The sequence below is a fragment of the Ursus maritimus genome, unplaced genomic scaffold (assembly GCF_017311325.1).
Source record: "Ursus maritimus isolate PB19 unplaced genomic scaffold, ASM1731132v1 scaffold_2, whole genome shotgun sequence".
In the NCBI taxonomy this organism is placed as follows: domain Eukaryota; kingdom Metazoa; phylum Chordata; class Mammalia; order Carnivora; family Ursidae; genus Ursus; species Ursus maritimus.
In genome coordinates, this window is record NW_024424452.1 from 89,015,002 (window position 1) to 89,030,807 (window position 15,806).

General features: G+C 35.3%; 1 protein-coding gene across 4 annotated transcripts in view; it reads left to right on the plus strand.

Moving 5' to 3' along the window:
* ACBD6 (acyl-CoA binding domain containing 6) overlaps nt 1-15,806 on the plus strand; it is a 198,279-nt gene that overhangs the window by 71,119 nt on the left and 111,354 nt on the right. For all 4 annotated transcript variants that reach the window (XM_040636322.1, XM_008701135.2, XM_008701133.2 and 1 more), the window contains exon 4: nt 646-728. In XM_040636322.1, coding sequence (XP_040492256.1) covers nt 646-728 — 83 coding nt within the window. The remainder of the gene's footprint in view (nt 1-645; nt 729-15,806) is intronic.

Here is a 15,806-nt window from a genome sequence, read left to right on the forward strand (position 1 = left end):
TTGTGCTTTTTGAGAATATCGAGGGTCAGGGCCTATTGAATATTAGATTTAAAAACAACAGTTTGCTTCTTTTTTCATTTATTTTAGGACATAACCTCCTTTCCTCTCTCTTCCACCTTTTCTCCTTCCTTCTTGCCACCTAAAAATATATATTTTTATTTTCTATTTATTTATTTATTTAACTTATTTTTCTTTATGGTTGAGTTTGAAGTTTTACTACAGTTTAGTTTTTTTTCTTATTTGGAAACTTTAATTTTGCTAACTAGGTATGATTTTCATGATCACATTTACATCTGGTATTTATAGGTCATATCTCATTTTCATTATTTTGCATTGAGCATCAATATTTTCTGCAGTAAGCAAAGCTGACATCTTATAATCAGCTAAGGGAATGGTGGGCTTTAGGTGGCTCGAGAGCACAGTAGTGAGATGGCCTTGGTTTGCTATGGGTACTCATTCCATTAGCCTGATGACCTGAGGGTCGTCTTACCTTTTGGATACCATCTTGAAATTGTTACGAGGGCCTTTGAAAAATGGTGGACCTGAAATCTTTAGTATTCCTTAGCCAAGTAGTATTTTGTAACTATTTTAAATACCTACTACCTTAATCCATGCGTCTTTTTTTCATCTTCTTTCCTCCTACAGTCACCAGAGAAGAAAGGAAAAGAAGCAAATACTGGTTTTGGTGGGCCTGTTGTTAGTTCTCTGTATCACGAAGAAATCATCAGGTAATTTTTCTTCTGGTCTTCGATAATAGAGATACGAACATCTGTATATGTGTATGTGTGTGTGTATTTTTAATTCTGAAAACTTCCATCTGTGAAGAACTTTTTCTTAATATGAAACTAATTTGCTGATATCTCTAGTAGTATAATAAATAGCAGGAAAGAATTCTTTAGGTATATTATCTTTGAAATCAGTAAGTGTCTGAATCAGTGCCAGATAGTAACTTTTCCCAGCACATAAGGAGTGGTAGGGCAGCATTTTGTGTCTCACACAATCTAAAGCTGTGGATTTCTAGTTGTTGATGTTGTTAGTTTTCCTCAGAATACCATATTTCTTTGTGTGTGTGAGTGTGTGTGTATTTGTGTTTAGGGTTATTCGCAATACTGATAAAAATGCCATTATCCCTTTTTTTTTTTTTGGTATGGCTGCAATCTGAACTGAAGTATGTAAGGAAAGGTGTTGATTCAGTCCCATGAAGCTTATACAATTTCTAAAAATTGTTTCTGTTCTTTTTTAGAGAAAAAAAAGTTAAATTTTTTGTTGTCATTGTGAAATTACCATTATTTCTTTTGAAGATTAAAAATCATGTTGACTATAAAATGGTACACTAAAGAGAATATTGTGGAGCTTTCTCAAAGAATTACTATATGATTCAGCTTATGGTTTTATATCCAAAAGAATGAAAACAGGATCTGAAAGACCTATTTGCATGGCCGTGTTCATAGCAGCACTGTTCATAATAGCCAAGAACAGGTGGAAGCAGCCCAAATGTCCATCGACAGATGAATGGATAAACAAAATGTGGTCTATACGTATAGTAGGATCTTATTCAGCCTCTAAAAGGAAGGAAATTCTGACACGGGCTATAGGACATGGATGAACCTTAAGGACATTATGCTAAGTAAATTAGCCATTCATCAAAAGAAAAATACAGTATAGGGGTGCCTGGGTGGCACAGCGGTTAAGCGTCTGCCTTCGGCTCAGGGCGTGATCCTGGCGTTATGGGATCGAGCCCCACATCAGGCTCCTGTGCTATGGGCCTGCTTCTTCCTCTCCCACTCCCCCTGCTTGTGTTCCCTCTCTCGCTGGCTGTCTCTATCTCTGTCAAGTAAATAAATAAAATCTTAAAAAAAAAAAAAGATAAATACAGTATGATTCCTCTTATATGGAGGTAACAAGAGTAGTCAAATTCATAGAAGCAAAAAGTAGAATGGCAGTTGTCAGGAGCTGGAGGAAGTAGGAAATGGGGAGTTGTTATTTAATGGGTATAGAGTTTCAGTTTTGCAAGATAAAAATTCTGGGGATTGGTTGTGCATCAATGAGAATATACTAACAGTACTGAACTACACACTTAGAAATGGTTAAGACGGTAAATTTTGTGTTATGTGGGGTTTTTTTAACCACAATTTAAAAAATTCTTAAGGGTCATCTTGTATTGTTTAACAGGATCTTACATTTTATATGTTATGTATAAAATTTCTTGGATAATTTTTTTTCTTTCAGCACTGTGTGAAAATCAGGAAAAGGATTTTGTCCTGTTTTAGTCATGTGACACATTCTTCTAAGATTTTTAGTCTTGGCCTTATTTTTTTAAGTCATCTAAATTTTAGTCTTCTTATGTATTCTGAAACATATTAAGATATGAAACAGTGGGAAATATGAATGTGAACCATTAATTTTGCTATCACTAATAGCAGATCAGAAATCACAGCACTTAGTCATTTTCTTATATTTGAGAAATCATTTTGTAGTTAAACTGAATTCCACTATAATAAACTAGATCATGATAAAAATTACTCTAAACTGAAATGTTGGATTATTTCAATAAAGGATCAGATGTGATCCCTATTGTTTCTGAAGTATAAGAATGCTGTTGCAACAATGAACACAGGCTATTTGTAGAAGTTCATGTAATCAAATTTTGCTGGTACTTAGGTGAAATAGACCTGGTGTTTTATTTTTCCCAGAGGAAGTTGTGCTTTAACTGATGTTAATTGCAGTTTCTTGGCAGAATTATGTTCAGCTGAGGTGAAAGTGACAGTAGGTTTTTTAGGGTTTTAGAAATATTAAATGGTAAACTTAGGGGAAAGGAAAAGTTCTCTTCTGTAGAATCTGTTTTAAAAAAGAACACTATTTTGTACTTATTTATGTATTTACTTTAGAGAGAAGGGAGAGAGAGAGAGAGCACGAACAGGAGGGGCAGAAGGAAAGGGAAAGAATCCCAAGTAGACTCCACATGCTCAGCATGGAGCCTGACCAGGGCTCGATCTCACGACCCTGAGATCATGACCTGAGCTGAAATGAAGAGTCGGAGGCTTAACCGGCTACGCCACCCAGGAACCGCTAAAAAAGGATTTTGAAGCTCTTTTTGGATATTTTAATATATAGTCCTCTAAACTTTTTTTATATTTTTTAAAGATCAGGAAAATCGGTATCTAATAAACTCATTTGATAAGGCTTGGGTTCCATTGTTCTGGCAGCTTTCCTGACTAATGTGCATTGTAGGTGATAAGTTAAGGCCTATTTTTGTTTTATTGTAAATGTGCTTGAGCCAAGGGCCACTGGGGCAAATTCCGAGCCTGTTTTGGTACTGACCATTATTTCTACTCTGTCACAGAAAGTGACAATATAATATCATAGGCACAGATCTCTGTGTTAATATTCTAGAGCCCTGACACCATTTTTTAAAAATTTTTATTTATTTATTTTGGGAGGACGGGGCAGGAGAGGGACAAGTAGACCCCACGATAAGCGCCAAGCCTAACGAGGGGCTTGATGTGGGGCTGGATCTTACAACCCTGAGACCATGATCTGAGCCAAAATTAAGAGTTGTCTGCTTAACTGACTAAGCCACCCAGGTGCCCACTGACACCAATTTTTCATTATGAAGCTGGTTATTGGTCTGTAGTGTAATGGAGAAGATATAATGTGAGGCTAATTAAATATAAAATACTATGAAGCCAAACTGCCAGCATTCAAATGTTGGTTCCACCACTTATTAGCTCTGTGACCTTAGACAAGTTACTTTATTTGCAAAATGGGGGTGATTATATTACCTTTCTCATATGACACTTACGTGGATTATGTGAGTATGTATACACAGGCATCCTAGAACAGTATCTGGCACAAAATCAGTTACTATGTAACTGTTAACTTTTATTAGTATTGTATTCAGCACAGAACCCCCACAGCAGGGACCCAGGGCACAGGGCTTATGTTAGGAGCTAAAGTCACATGTCAGTCTGGTTATAGAACTAAGTACAGGTTGTTTGCTTTTGCAAAAGAAAATGGAAAATAAAAAAGGAAGAGCCAGTACTATTAGAATCTGTGTTTGGAACTATAGACACAAGAGAGTGACGAATCTTATAACTCACAGACAGTTGCTCTAGTCTTGAGATCAGATGTGTTTCATTTATACTGCAGATGGGCAGAAAAAGCTCTGATTAATAAGCATGGGGCTTTGCGAAGAGTCAAATGCTTTTGCACTACATATACTGACTCACTTAACAAGAAATCACTTTTGGTGACTTGTATACTTAAAAGGTTTTATCTAGAAGTTGACACATAAACTGAGAAATTAGGGCAAGAATTAAAAATACAATAAAAGAAGCATGTACAGTGTCTCTTCTACCCTGCGATAAGATTTGGTCTTCCCTGTTATATTTTGTGGTTTGATGCTATGTAATCTATCAGAATTTTATTAATCCCACTTAGACAGGCAGCCATCTGGACCTTCTCTAAGCAAGACCAGACCAGTATACAGCTAAGATGATTGATGGGCTCTGGAATTGATTAGTTGTTCTGTGAGACAAATGAACTGTTTTGGCAGAAAATACCAGAGGTCACTGCTGTGGTCAGACGCAAAAGCCTGTAGAATTTTAAAGAGATGCTTTCATCATTGACTTATAAAGTTAAAAATTTTTAAACAACATTGGATTTTGAAAATATTTTAGAAATATCTTTTGATTGGCTGCTCTTTAGTTGTGATTATAAAGTGGCATAATATATATATATATATATAATAAACTACAGTGAAAGTGATTACGCTTTAATTTTGTATTTTTGGTAAAAATATGAACTGGAATGAAAACATAAAAGCGTATCCCTTACACATAAATTGTACTTTAAAATTTTCCTGAAAGAGGTATAATTGGAGAAAAAGCTATAACATATATATATGTGTATATATATATAAAACATTGTTTTATTTTTAAGTGATTTGTGAAATCAGATGGTATAAAATTCCACTCAGTTATTTATTCAAAGCTTCATTCACATTGTTAGATAGCAATCTGTTTGGACAAATCCATGTAAGACTCCAAAATTTTAAGAGTATATGTTATACATATTTTATATTTTAAAATTTGAATATTTGGATTTTTTTGCTTTCAATCGGCTAAGTCATTCTGGGATACTACTGTCCCATTGATACCACTGTCCTCAGCACCAAAAAGATTATCCTGCTTCCCTACATCCGTTTGGCTGGTAGTAGTGAAATCCTTCCCTATTTCACTGTGTTGCCCATGATCAACATTGTGTTAACACTTTGGTGATAGGTGATAAATTGGATGACATATGTCTTGTTACATTCTGGTTGTTCTTTGAGGACTACACAAGTGTGTATAGGCAAGTGGGCAACTCCCCCTTGAGAATCTGACTGCTCAGAATGAACTTGAGTTATGGATTTATTCAGCCTGTAAAACCTCAGCTGGCATAAATAATTGAGAAAGCAAAGGTTTTTCTGTGCTGCATACCTCAGGGACTCCTGGTTCCCTTCCTCCTCTCTACCTCCCTTTCTTATGAAAATGATCCCAGTTGCACTCCTAGATAATAACACACCAAGCAATTAAAAGCCATGGGTGGCTGGAGAGAGGAGAAAAGGTTTAGTTAATGAGCTTTTCCTCTTCCAGTGCCCAGGAGAGCCTTAGGAATGACAAGGCGATTAAAGCGAAGAGATAATTATAGATTATGTGAAAATGGGTCCCTTGGGACAAGCAGGTCTTGCCATAAACAGTAACTGTTGTAAGAGTCTCCTGGCTCTCATATTCACCCTTTTCTTCTGTGCTTTATTTAGCTCCCGTGTGCTTAGTGTCATGATGCCAACCAAGCATATAGGTAGATCCACCTGTTTGTAGATCAACAGCCCTTTCTGAACAAGGGGTCATTCCTCAGCTAACACCATCATCTCCTCCTCTCTCCTTTTCTTCTTTCTTTTTTCTTCCCCCTCTTCCTTTTCCTCACTTTGTTGTCTCTTTTCTGTCTGCCCTTTAATCTTATCCTTATCGTTATATAGTACCTGTGAAATGCTAGGCACTTAGACTCACTTACAAAGTTTTAGTGTATGTGTGTGTGTGTGTGCACGTATAAAGATACATAAGTTATGGGTATACTGTATCCATTATAATAAAAGGTATATGTATTATACATAATATAAATAAATGTTTTCCTCTGTTAAAATGCTTTATAGACATATTTAAAGGAAGATATTTTAAAAGTGTAGCAAAGATGCTAGAATTGTATGTCATCTTCTTAACTCTCATTTAATTATTATCAGCTATTCTCTCAATACTGAAAGCAAGCAGTTTTGGTTCATTTCACTGCCTTTCAATTTATGAGAACTTTGCTGATTGCATTGTATATGGTAATAAATGCTTGGTGTTTGTTGAAGTTGGAATTCTGTGTGAAAAAGGCATTGTAACATTAATTACATGGTTTTATTTACAAATTTTACCCAATATAAAATGTTATATATGTATTAGGTATTTTACCAGTATTTCATGTAAAGTATGTCATTCCTGGGTTTCTTATGTCACATTCGTCTACTCTCTCCCCCTCATTCCTTAATATATCAGAAATTCTGTTTCTTCATGTTCCAAAATAATCCAAATTCATCAAGTTTTCATTATCACCACTACCATGCCTTTGCCAATTCTGTCACTACTCTTAAACAATCATCATCTCTTGGCCAGGACACTACAGAATGGATTCCTTCTTCCTTTGCTGTCTCCTCCCTGGATTTATAACCCATATCATCATATCACTCTCCTGCTAAAGTCCTTTAATGGTTTCTCATGGCACTTTGGATAAAATCTAAAATTCCTTAACATGTCTTACACGGTCCCTCATCATCTTATCTAATGTCATTTCCCCCTCCTCCCCTTATTGACTCTGTTCCACCCACATTGGCTTATTTTTATTTCCTTAAAGGTCTAATTAATAGTTGTTAGATGAATTGATTGACAGTGTTGTATGAGGGTATATGAGAAATGACCCAGCGTACAACATATATTGAAATCTTAAGGTAATAATACCAACTAACATTTATTGGCCACTAATTATATGCTAGTTACCATACTACGTATGTTATATATATTCTTTCACTTAGTCTTCAGAACGAAGGTACTCTTGGTATTAATATCCCTGTTTTTCAGATGAGAAATATCCCTATTTTATAGATGAGGAAACTGAGACTCAGCTGAGGTTACTTGCCCAAGGTCATGTGATTAGTACTCTGCTGTTGCCGTACTACACTGCTCCTGGAATGGTTGAGGAATCCTTGTGTTCTGCAATTAGTGAAAGTAATTTTGATAGTTATTATTATATGAACATAGTGAATATCTTCCATTGAAACTTTTAAATCCCTTTTCTATTTAGTGTTTTTTTAAATGTGCTTTACTGGTAAAATTAGAAACTCTAGTCTTTTATTTATCGGTATACTGATGATGATGCTTCTTTTGGATTAATTGGATTTATTGATTTTAGACTTACCTTAATGTTTGAGAATGTAACTCAGCTCTATAGAGCCTGTTAGCTAAGGGATTCTATAGATTTTTCTGATGTGGCCACTGGTTTTCCACGGATTGATCAGAATTGAAATACATTTTTTCTTATAGGCATTTAAAGTATCAGAAATTTTCAATCAACTGTTATAGAGTTAAGCAGATTTTAAGAGGTGAAAATGCATTTTTAGTAACTAGTGTCTATAAATCATGGCTAGATAACTTTTCCAGAATAACAAGTTATATACAAGAAGTACTTGGAATATTGATCTTTCCTTTGTCATTGCTTCCTTGCAAAAATATGAGAAAAATACATTAACAGCATATTAACAACATAAATAAGATAATAAATAGAACTTTTTATTTGAGGCTTTTAAGAATTTTCTAGAGGCACCTGGGTGGCTCAGTTGGTAGAGCGTCTGCCTTTGGCTCAGGTCATGATCTCAGCGTCCTGGGATCGAGCCCTACGTCGGGCTCCCTGCTCAGCGGGGAGTCTGCTTCTCCCTTCGCCCCTCCCCTTCCCTCCCCTCCCCACTCATTCCTCTTTCTCTCTCAAATAAATAAAATCTTAAAAAAGTAAAAATAAATAAAAAAATTTTCTAGACCTAGAATTAAGTGTGCTGTATATATGACCCAGTCGAAAATAGTTACGATTTGGTGAAGAAGACATTGCCATTACTGCATAACAGGAATGGGGAAAACTAACTGGTTAAGTACCATAACTGTCTGAAACCAGTTGCAGATATAGTAGCACTCTGAGTGGGAGGATTATGATTCAATATATTTAAATTCTTTCAGTCATGCACCTGTCCATTTGGCACTGTGTATTTTGAACCTACTTTATTATCATTGACTCTGAAACACCCCTGGTTTTAGAACACTGTTATTTAAATACCATTAAGAAAAAATGCTATTAATTAATTATAAGATGTTACAGATTATAAGATTCATCAGAAATGTTAAAATACGAAAAAGTTTGTGTTTTAGAATCAAGGAAATATGGTAACTTAACAAACGATTTCTAAATGTCTTTTTGCCATTTAGGATTTCAGGGATTATTTTAAGAACAACACTACAAACAGCAACAACAACAAAAACGCTTTCTTAAGTGCCTTGATCTGAATGCTAGGCTTCTTGAGCATAGTCCTTGCCCCAGCATTGTTTGCCTGCTCACGGGCATATGACCAAGGTATCTCAGAAAAGAGGTACTATTGACAAGATTGTACCTGGAGGATCATAGTATAGAGTCTCATTTATGGTCTTTGTAAGATTGAGACTCGAAAACAGTGTTTTACAAGGTGAAATTTAACATCTGAAGTTTTAATTAGATATTAATTTAAAGTAGGGATTTTTGATGTGCTAAGTATGACAGCTCTGACTATTTAATTTTTTAGTTAGGAGCTGACTTTGCTTCTCCCAGATAAGCCTTACACCAGCTTTGCTAAAAACCTTCGAGTAAGAACAAATATTTCCTGTTCAGGAGAGAAGCAACTGTAAGCAAAATTTTAAAATGCTTGTATAATTTTTTTTTATTTGTAAGTTAAAACTTGTTTTTTAAATTCAGAGAGTATCTTAATTTCTATGTAGACATTTTATCTCAGCTCCTAAAAAGTATTGGTAGTTTAGTCATATCAAAGGTTATATATAGTTATATATAAAATAATGATTATACATTTACATATAAAATCTACATAAAGATTTTATAAAAAAGGATCAGCATTAGACTTTGGGCTTTGTGTTTGTCATACAATGATAGAATGTTGGTAATCTAGTCAAAACGAGATCAATGAGATGACATCATTATTTCCTGACATTAAGATTTATTTATTTATTTTAGGGAGAGAGAAAGAGCTTGGGAGGGAGAGGTAGAGGAAGAGGGAGAGAATCTTAAGCAGACTGCACGCTGAGCGCAGAGCCCGACACGGGGCTCTTGATCTCACGACCTTGAGATCATGACCTGAGCTGAAACCAAGAGTTGGATGCGTAACTGACTGCTCCACCCAGGCACCCCCCAGATTAACAACTTCTGACCATACACTTGTCAAATAAATGAGGAACTTAAATTCCTGCACAGAAATAGTATTCAGCAACAGTACTCCTGAATTTTGTAAGACAGCAAGCAGGCTTTCATTTTAGAAAGACTGGCTCTTTTTTTTTTTTTTTTTAAGATTTTATTTATTTATTCGACAGAGATAGAGACAGCCAGCGAGAGAGGGAACACAAGCAGGGGGAGTGGGAGAGGAAGAAGCAGGCTCATAGCGGAGGAGCCTGATGTGGGGCTCTATCCCATAACGCCGGGATCACGCCCTGAGCCGAAGGCAGACGCTTAACCGTTATGCCACCCAGGCGCCCCAGAAAGACTGGCTCTTAAGGAACTTCACAGTATGAATTTATGTTCATTTTTCAATCTCAAAGATCTAGAAAAAGATACATACTCTCAGAGACAGTGTAGCAATAATAAAATTCATTTGAAACTGAGGTGTAAACTAAAATAACAAAGGCTGTATCTTTGTAGTGAGACAGATAAGTTTAGGTAGCCTGCGTACCCTCTACCCTCGGTCTGAGTATTGAGGAATCCAGACAGACAGATTAATAGTGAGATGACTATTTGTGAATATGTAACTAGAAGATGAACCATTTTTTGAGAGTTGCTTTAGCCAAGGTCCTAATTGAGGCCTCTTGGACAAACTTGTCTCCCAGTAGAGAGAGATCTCAGAATGCTTTTTTTTTTTTTTTGCCTCAAATTAATTCTTTTGGTCAGAGTTCTTAATTGGCCTCACTGACTTTTCCCTTTACTATGGTTCATTGCTAATCATATCTCCTACTTGAGGATAGTTGGCTTTTCAGGGTTTTTGTTTGTTTTAGATATGCTGAGGCTAGGGTCTGAATCAAGTAGCTCTATGGATCTGTATCTGGTATCTCTCTAATTCATCTCCCAACACCCTACCATAGCCAGATCCCTTGAGCACTTCTTTTTGTTGATGCTTTTCCTTTTCTTTCTATTCTTTGGAATATTCTTCTTTCTATTCTTCAGTAACCCAGCTGTGTGGCCAGTTCATTCTTCAAAGCTAGCCTGTAATGTCAGCTCTTCTGTAGTGCTTTTATTTGATCATCCTTAGTTGATTAGCCCACTCCTTATTTTGGGCCTCGACTTTATAGAATATTGGGCTAGTCTGACACTCAAAGCAACTTTTTGCTATTTTAGTCCCTAAGAGAATTTTGGAAGACTATATTCTCCTTTAGAGTCTTATGATAACATCTAAAATTCTTATTTAAAAGTTTAAGTATATTGCAAAGAGCATAATTTCTGGTATTTTATAAATAATGCGTTTTAAAATAAATCTTTTAGATGAATCTAAATACTAACAATGATAATCCATTTTTAAACTACCTGAATATACTACCATTGAGAGAAACTGGGAAAATGGTACATAAGATCTCTCTGTATTATTTCTTATAGCTACATGTGAATCTTTAGTTGTCCCAAAATAGAACATTTAATTAAAATAAAATTCTGATCTTGATTTAAAAATACATGAACAAAGGGTGCCTGGATGGTGTAGTCAGTTAAGCATCCGACTCTTGGTTTCCGCTCAGGTTGTGATCTCAGGGTCGTGAGATTGAACCCCTTGTCGGGCTCCACGCCCAGCGCAAAGTCTACTTGAGTTTCTCTCTCCCTCTGCCCCTCCTCCCCTACCCATGCTCGCTTTCTCTCTAAATAAATAAATCTTAAAAAGATATATATGAATAAGGTCTTTAACAGAAGTTTTACATCATTCCTTTTTCTCCTTTTATTCTACTTCTCCCACACAATTTTATTTTAAAGTAATATATTTTTGTGTAATCTTACCATACTATCATAAATCTCTGTACAAAAATATGTATGTAAGTTGGACTTTTTTTAAATTTAATTTTCTGTAACCCAAAACTTTATGCATTAAATCTTTTCCCATTTGAGTTATCATTGTAATTATTTCTATACAGCTGATCCACATACATCATAAATATTGTTAAATCATTATTAAACGTAGGTAAAATTTAATTGAAAATATGTCTTAATGAGATGAACGAGGCTTTTAAAAATAGTTTAACAGATGAATATTATCTTTTATTAAAATGAGACAGAGTACAGCAACAAGTCCGCTTTTTGTTTTATTTCAGCTCTTCCATCCTCTAATCTTAGCTATAGAATGTTTCCCAACACCAGTTTTTCACGAGAATTGTCCCTTTATTTGGTGCCAAGGAAGGTTTTTATATCTTGGGTAATCAACCTAGGATTGACTTTTTTCCCCTCAAATCTTTCCCAGTGTATTAGTTAAACAGAGTATTTCTAAGCAAAAGAGTAACAGGTTTAATTAATAGTCATTTGTTAAGTCTTAGCGAAGTCTTTTTTTTTTTTTTTAATATTTCCTAGAAGTATAGCATAATAAAGAGAGAGGCATGTGCCTTTCTGATATAACCTAGGAGGGGAGTGATCAGAACAGAGAGAAATTTGAAAAGGGCAATGGTGATGAGATAGTTACCACAGGAGTCTCTCCAGGTTGATCAGTTAAGGGAAAAATGCATTTATTTACAAGTTGAGCTGAAAATTGATTGACTTAAAATTTTTATTTTTTTTCTAGCTTAAGATTTTCCTACCTGCATATCCCTTTAAATGTCTTTGTGTACCCCCACAGAGCATGTAGGTACACATTTTTAATTTGAGGAATTAATGACATGTGTTTGTTTATATTTGTGTAGGTATTGGCTTATTCTGTGTTTTCCTTCATTAAAGAATTTTTCATTGTCTATTTACTTTTTTTTTCTGATTGACAGTTTTATATATATACACACACACACACACACACACACATATATATACATATAAATATTTATTGAATGTATCTCTTAAATAGTTAGATATCTGAGCTAGTCCCATAACTGTGTTTTTTTAATTCTACAAGGGAGGTGAAATAGTAGCTAATGGACTCTAGGTGACTTGCTGTGAAACCTGTTTGAAATACTCTTGTTAGGAAAATGCAATCTTTGTTGAAAGTAGTATAGGTAACATTTTTAGGAGCATGCAAGGATCTGTTCTTCCTGTGATTGATGAAAGATAACCATACTTAAACTCCATTCCTTTCTTCATTAAGGGCGTGTCCTCATATTTCATAAGAATTTCAGGGGCACCTGGGTGGCTCAGTCGGTTAAGTGTCTGCCCTCCACTCGGGTTGTGATCCGGAGGTCCTGGGCTCCTTGCTCAGCTGGGAGCCTGCTTCTCCTTCTGCCTGCCACTCCCCCAGCTTGTGTTGTCTTTCTCTCTCTCTCTCTGACAAATAAATAAATAAAATCTTTTTTAAAAAAAAGAATTTCAAAGAAAACCACTGATTTTTTTTTCTCCTTTAGATATACAATCGTATTTTCTGTCAATTTCAGAAAAACTGGAGTAGAGAAAGAGACCTTTTGTCTTTTCCTAGGGATAATGTGGGATATCTTTGAAGGTGGTATCTTGGCCACAGCTCTTGCTTATCCATAGAGAATGGATATGGTAATTTTATCACTCAAATTCAGCAAAGAGAGAGAAAGATAACTGGCTAAGAAACAAGAGAAAGGAAGATAAAGTGAGAAGATGTGGAAGAGCTCTAACATCCGTTTAGGCTCTACTGTATTTGGTGATGATTGAATTCATTTGCACGTGTTTTATTTAAGTATGGTTATGGAGGGAAAGATTGCGGACAGAATGCTGTATTAACAAGGAAATGTAGACAGGAAAAGAGAATTAGATTTGTAAATTGTACATAATCTTGTTGGAGGCAAGAAAAGAGATGTGGAAAGCTGTTGCTCCAGCTGTTTCTCCATTTTGGACACTAGGTGGTGACATTGTATAAAGACAGCTTGGTTGCTGGCAAGTAATAGAGTCAATCTTGGAGTGGGGACTAAGCTCCTAAGCCCAAGAGTATCACTCAAGTTTTCTTTTTTGTCTTAGTCACTTAGCTTTGCGGCACATTTGTGGTGATTTTACTGAATTTCTTTTTGATACTTAATTTACATTGTATATTGCACTTGTAAGCATTTTATAAGTCCTCTATGTGCCTGATGTATTTAGTGGTGATAAACCAACAGATGATGAACTTGTATTGATGAAAAAAATGCCCCTGCCCTCCAAAACATTCATATACCCAAACAAAATAATTTATATAAGTGATGAATAATAAACATTGAAAATATAAAATATATTAAATAAAAATGTAAATAAGTTTGTATTATATTTATTCTTTTTACTGGTTAAGGCCTAAGTATACACACACATTTAGGATTCAGGAAGAAAGACCCCGTAGGTTGAGAAAGGTCCTCACCATCTATGAATAACCCTTACGCATTACTGGGTATGGTTAGCCTGCATCCCAGGGATTCTCCTTACCTTCATTTCTGTGCCCCACCAACAACTCTCCATTATTTTCAAGTTCAGAACAACTGGGGAGTAGTGCATTTTTTGTTATGATTCAAAATGATATGGTCCTTTCTCTCGCAGTTGGAGTTGCTGCCTCTTGAATTAGAGGGGCCTCTCTTACTGGATTGGATGAAAGTAGTAGGTCCCCATTATTCCCAACCCAAGTCAGAATTTTTAATACAGTTTCACAGAAACAGTGTTTTTTGTGATAGTTAAGTATAGCTAAAGTGGTATTATATACAGCCTTAATTTTAAAAGTCATACTTCTCCATTCTGGGGCTTTGGCCTCAGAGCTCTCTGTTTTCTTTCAGAGTAAGTGATCTGAAAGAGCATTTTCTCCTCTGCAAAATGGACATTTTCATATTCCTTTTAAACCTGTTTCTTCCTGGAAGTCTACCTCGTTTTCTCCAGCTGAACTCTGTACTCTTACAGGCCTTTTTAAAGATCCATCTTTACCTTATGTTAATCGTATATAGATTTTCTCATCCCGAGTGTAATCTACATGTGTTGAACCTAAAGTTTCTTGTTTATCCTTGTGTCATCAACAGAATCTTGCCCAATGCCTTGCATGTAGTAAGTGCTCAATTAAATATATCACCTGCATAAGGAAAGCATAGATGGTAATGCCAAAGTAGGGTGTTTTAAGTTAATTACCTCTGAGTGAAAATAGCTTTTTATAGGGTTTAAGGTATTTAAATTGGCTTTTAAGATAGAAGAACTCCTAAGGCCAATTGCTTTCATTTCTGATGAATGGAAGCTATGGCCCTGCAGGTTATAAAACATACTAGTATAATTTTTGGAACTCAAATTGCATTCTTTTATGCCTGTCCAGAAAATGTAGTCCACATATAGAACAGTTTCAATGATAATATTCCAAATTACTGACCCTTTCGGGAATTAGTGATTTTTTTGAGATTCTTTATTGAAGCTCCCATACCCCCACATACATGCAACACACTCAGAAAAATGCACACACATTTACATGATTCTGTATACTATTTTAGAGAACTCATAGACCTCATGTTAAGAACTTCTGCATTAGATTATAGAATAGACTAGCAGACTAATCGAGATGCAGCTTGATATGATTGAAAAATGTACTATATACAGAATCAGTTGATCGGATTGAGCTCTTGTTCTACCTTTGATAAATGTGATGCCATTTGGCAGGTCATATGATTTCTCTTTACCTGTTTCTTTGTGAAATTGTTGGATAAGAGTGAATGAGTTTAGTCCACCAATATATTTAGAATAGTGCTGGGTATAATATGCTTCCCTTTTTGTTCCTAGTCTTTGTTTCTAATATCTCATGAAAGATTTCTGAATTTTGTGATGTTCTGTCTTTCCCTTAAGAAAATTGCTTTCTGTCTTTCCTTTAAGAAAATTACATTAGTATATATGTGTATGTATGTATATATGTGTGTGTGTACACACACACACATATGTGTATATATTTTAAACTTGGGTAGCAATCAACTTATTCTTTCATCCTGTATTACAGGTAGTAAGCTGTGTCCTGATCTTTTGAGACCTCTGCATAGACAACAGCAAATAACTTCATTATTGTAGTGCTACTGTTGAAAATTCTGAGTCAGGAAATCTGTGCCTGCCAGTGTGTAAAAGGAACTGGGGAGAGGAAGAGGGCTGAGAAAATCTACTCAAGGTGTTTCATCAGTGTACTAGTGTAACTTGTTAAAGCAGACGAAGCTTTTCCCTATTTTAGTTACTAAGAACTTTAGTCTTTAGAGATTGGATCTATTATGTCTAATGGTAAATCCATTATTATTCCTGTAAAAGTCTTTATGAAAACAAATTCCATTGATGTTTGTCAGCAGTAAACAGGATGTGTTAAAAATATGTAACTTTTATGT